Source organism: Quercus lobata, chromosome 7 (genome assembly GCF_001633185.2).
Source record: "Quercus lobata isolate SW786 chromosome 7, ValleyOak3.0 Primary Assembly, whole genome shotgun sequence".
Taxonomy (NCBI): Eukaryota; Viridiplantae; Streptophyta; class Magnoliopsida; order Fagales; family Fagaceae; genus Quercus; species Quercus lobata.
Genome location: NC_044910.1, coordinates 17,012,549 through 17,014,882, shown reverse-complemented (window position 1 = coordinate 17,014,882; position 2,334 = coordinate 17,012,549). Strand labels below are relative to the sequence as shown.

The 2,334-nt window shown below is 42.8% G+C and overlaps 1 protein-coding gene across 1 annotated transcript; it reads left to right on the top strand.

Moving 5' to 3' along the window:
• Positions 1-1,725: 1,725 nt before the first annotated feature.
• LOC115951683 lies at positions 1,726-2,115 on the top strand. The gene has a single exon (XM_031068842.1). The coding sequence runs from the start codon at positions 1,726-1,728 to the stop codon at positions 2,113-2,115; it is 390 nt and encodes a 129-aa protein (XP_030924702.1).
• The last annotated feature ends 219 nt before the right edge of the window (positions 2,116-2,334 follow it).

Below are 2,334 nucleotides of genomic sequence, written 5' to 3'. Positions count from 1 at the left end.
CAAATCCTAGAGAAGATGAAGTTAACCTTATTAGATGAAGAAGAGACAATTAACATATCTGAAGAAGGTCAACAAGAAGAATTAGAGAGCTGTGCTTTGAGTCTTATTGGGAAGTTTTTAACTTGCAAACCTTTTAATAAAAGAGCAGCTTTGGCGACACTCAAAAAGGCTTGGGGATTTGAGGACAGTGTGCAAGTTGTGGAAGTCTGCTCAAACTTGTTTCAATTTAAGTTCGGATCTGAATTTGAGTTGAACAGAGTCTATATTGGAGGTCTGTGGAGTTTTAATAATCAAGCACTACTCTTAACAAGATGGAAGTCGGGGATGACGGCGATGAATGTTAAGTTTGATTCAATAGCTCTATGGATACAAATTTGGGGGGCACCTTTTGAGATGAGATCGGCCTGGGTAGCGGAGGAGGTGGGGAACCTGTTAGGGAGGGTTTTAGAGGTCGACAGGCGGCGCAACAATGACAGGCAGAATTTCTTTATGCGGATTAAGGTGGCTATCCCATTAGAAAACGAGATACAGCGTGGGGCTTTCTTGGCAGGTTCAGATGGGAAGAAATATTGGGTGGATCTCAAGTACGAGTGGTTGCCTATATTCTGTCATTACTGTGGATTGCTTAGGCATGAACTAAGGTTTTGTGCTCATTATTTTAGCAAAACAAAATCTAGGACTGAGGTTGAATGTGGTTATGGAGATTGGCTGAAGGCTTCCGGGGGTAGAACGAGATCACCACAGCAGAGAGAAGCCACAAAGGATGATGAGTATAAGGGAAAGAAAGGTGACAGCAAGAGGTGGGAGTCAACGGTGGTGGGGAAGGGAGTAAACATACTAAAACGGTCAAAAAGGAGAGGGGGGGTGCTACCGAAAGTGTGGGAGAAGATTGGGTTGACAGCGGAATCATTGTTGAGAATCAAGGGAGTGGAGGCGTGGAGGCGTGGAGAAGGGAGGTGGAGATTCTGGTTCCTTAATTTTGGGAGGGTAGAAACCGTGCCTACATGAGAGGTTTGAGGTGGTGCCAAAAATTCATGCAGAGCGCGTGCAAATCAGTAATGTTAGGGTTGGGCTGAATAACACTAGAAAGCCCTCTACATGGACCAAATTAGTCCGGATGGAGGTTGGGCATGTGGGAGTGTTAAAAGAAGGAGCTAAATCCATTTTGGGAAAAAGAAATAACTTTACTATGGAGTTGATGGGGAGGTAGAGGTAGACAAGAATCTTGGGAAAAAAGGGAAGGTTTGTGAGGACTTAACCATGACTAAAGCGGCGAGGGTGTTGCAACACCCTTGCTAGGAGCAATGAGGCTTTTAAGTTGGAATTGCCAAGGACTTGGAAACCTTTGGACATTTCAAAGCCTTCACAAATTAGTGAGGGAACAAGCTCCCGATGTATGCTTCTTAATGGAAACAAGGTTGGATTGAAGTGGGTTTGAGAAGCATTGTGGTGATGTACCTTTTAAAAATAAATTCATAGCGAAAAAGCTTAATTCGAGTGGAGGGTTGGCTTTGCTTTGGAAGGAGGAGGTGACTTTAGATGTTATTAATTTTACTGATAACCATATTTTGGCTAAGGTTGTGGAGAAGGATGGTTTTGTGTGGTATCTCACAGGGTTTTATGGATGGCCAGAGGCAAATGAAAAGCAGAAGTTGTGGGCACTTTTAGCTCATTTAAAGTCTTTTGTTGGAAAAACAAAGTGTCAATGCACCTAATCATAATCAGATGGAGGATTTTCGGGTTGCTTTGGAGAATTGTGAATTGACAGATTTGGGTTTTATAAGGCATAAATTTACTTGTACAAACCGGTGCCCAGGATCAGCCCATACAAAACAACGATTAGATAAAGTTGTTGCTGACAAAGATTGGATTGAAAAGTTCCCTGCCAGTTCGGTTTCTCACTTGTTCAACCATGCTTCTGATCAGATTCCTATTTTGTTGAGAACTATGAATGACAAGCGGCTTAGGGGAAGGGGGGCTGGTGGTTTTCGATTTGAGGAGAGTTGGTTTTTGTGGGATGATTGTGAGGAAGTTATGCATGAGGCATGGACAAAGGTGGGCAGGGCAGTCCGGGTTGAAGGGGTGTTATGGACTGAATCCAAGCATGTGGGGTAGATTTGAATGCAACTAAACCTGAAACAGAGGAAATTAAAAGATTACAAAAGAAATTGGAAGTGTTGAATGCAGAGGAGTTGGCCGAAGAGAGCAGAAGGGAATTTCTTGATGTGAGTAAATAGTTGGATGATTTAATGCTTAAGCAAGAGATTTTTTGGCGTCAGAGGTCCCGAGTGTCATGGTTAAAATATGGGGATAGAAACACTAAATTTTTTCATT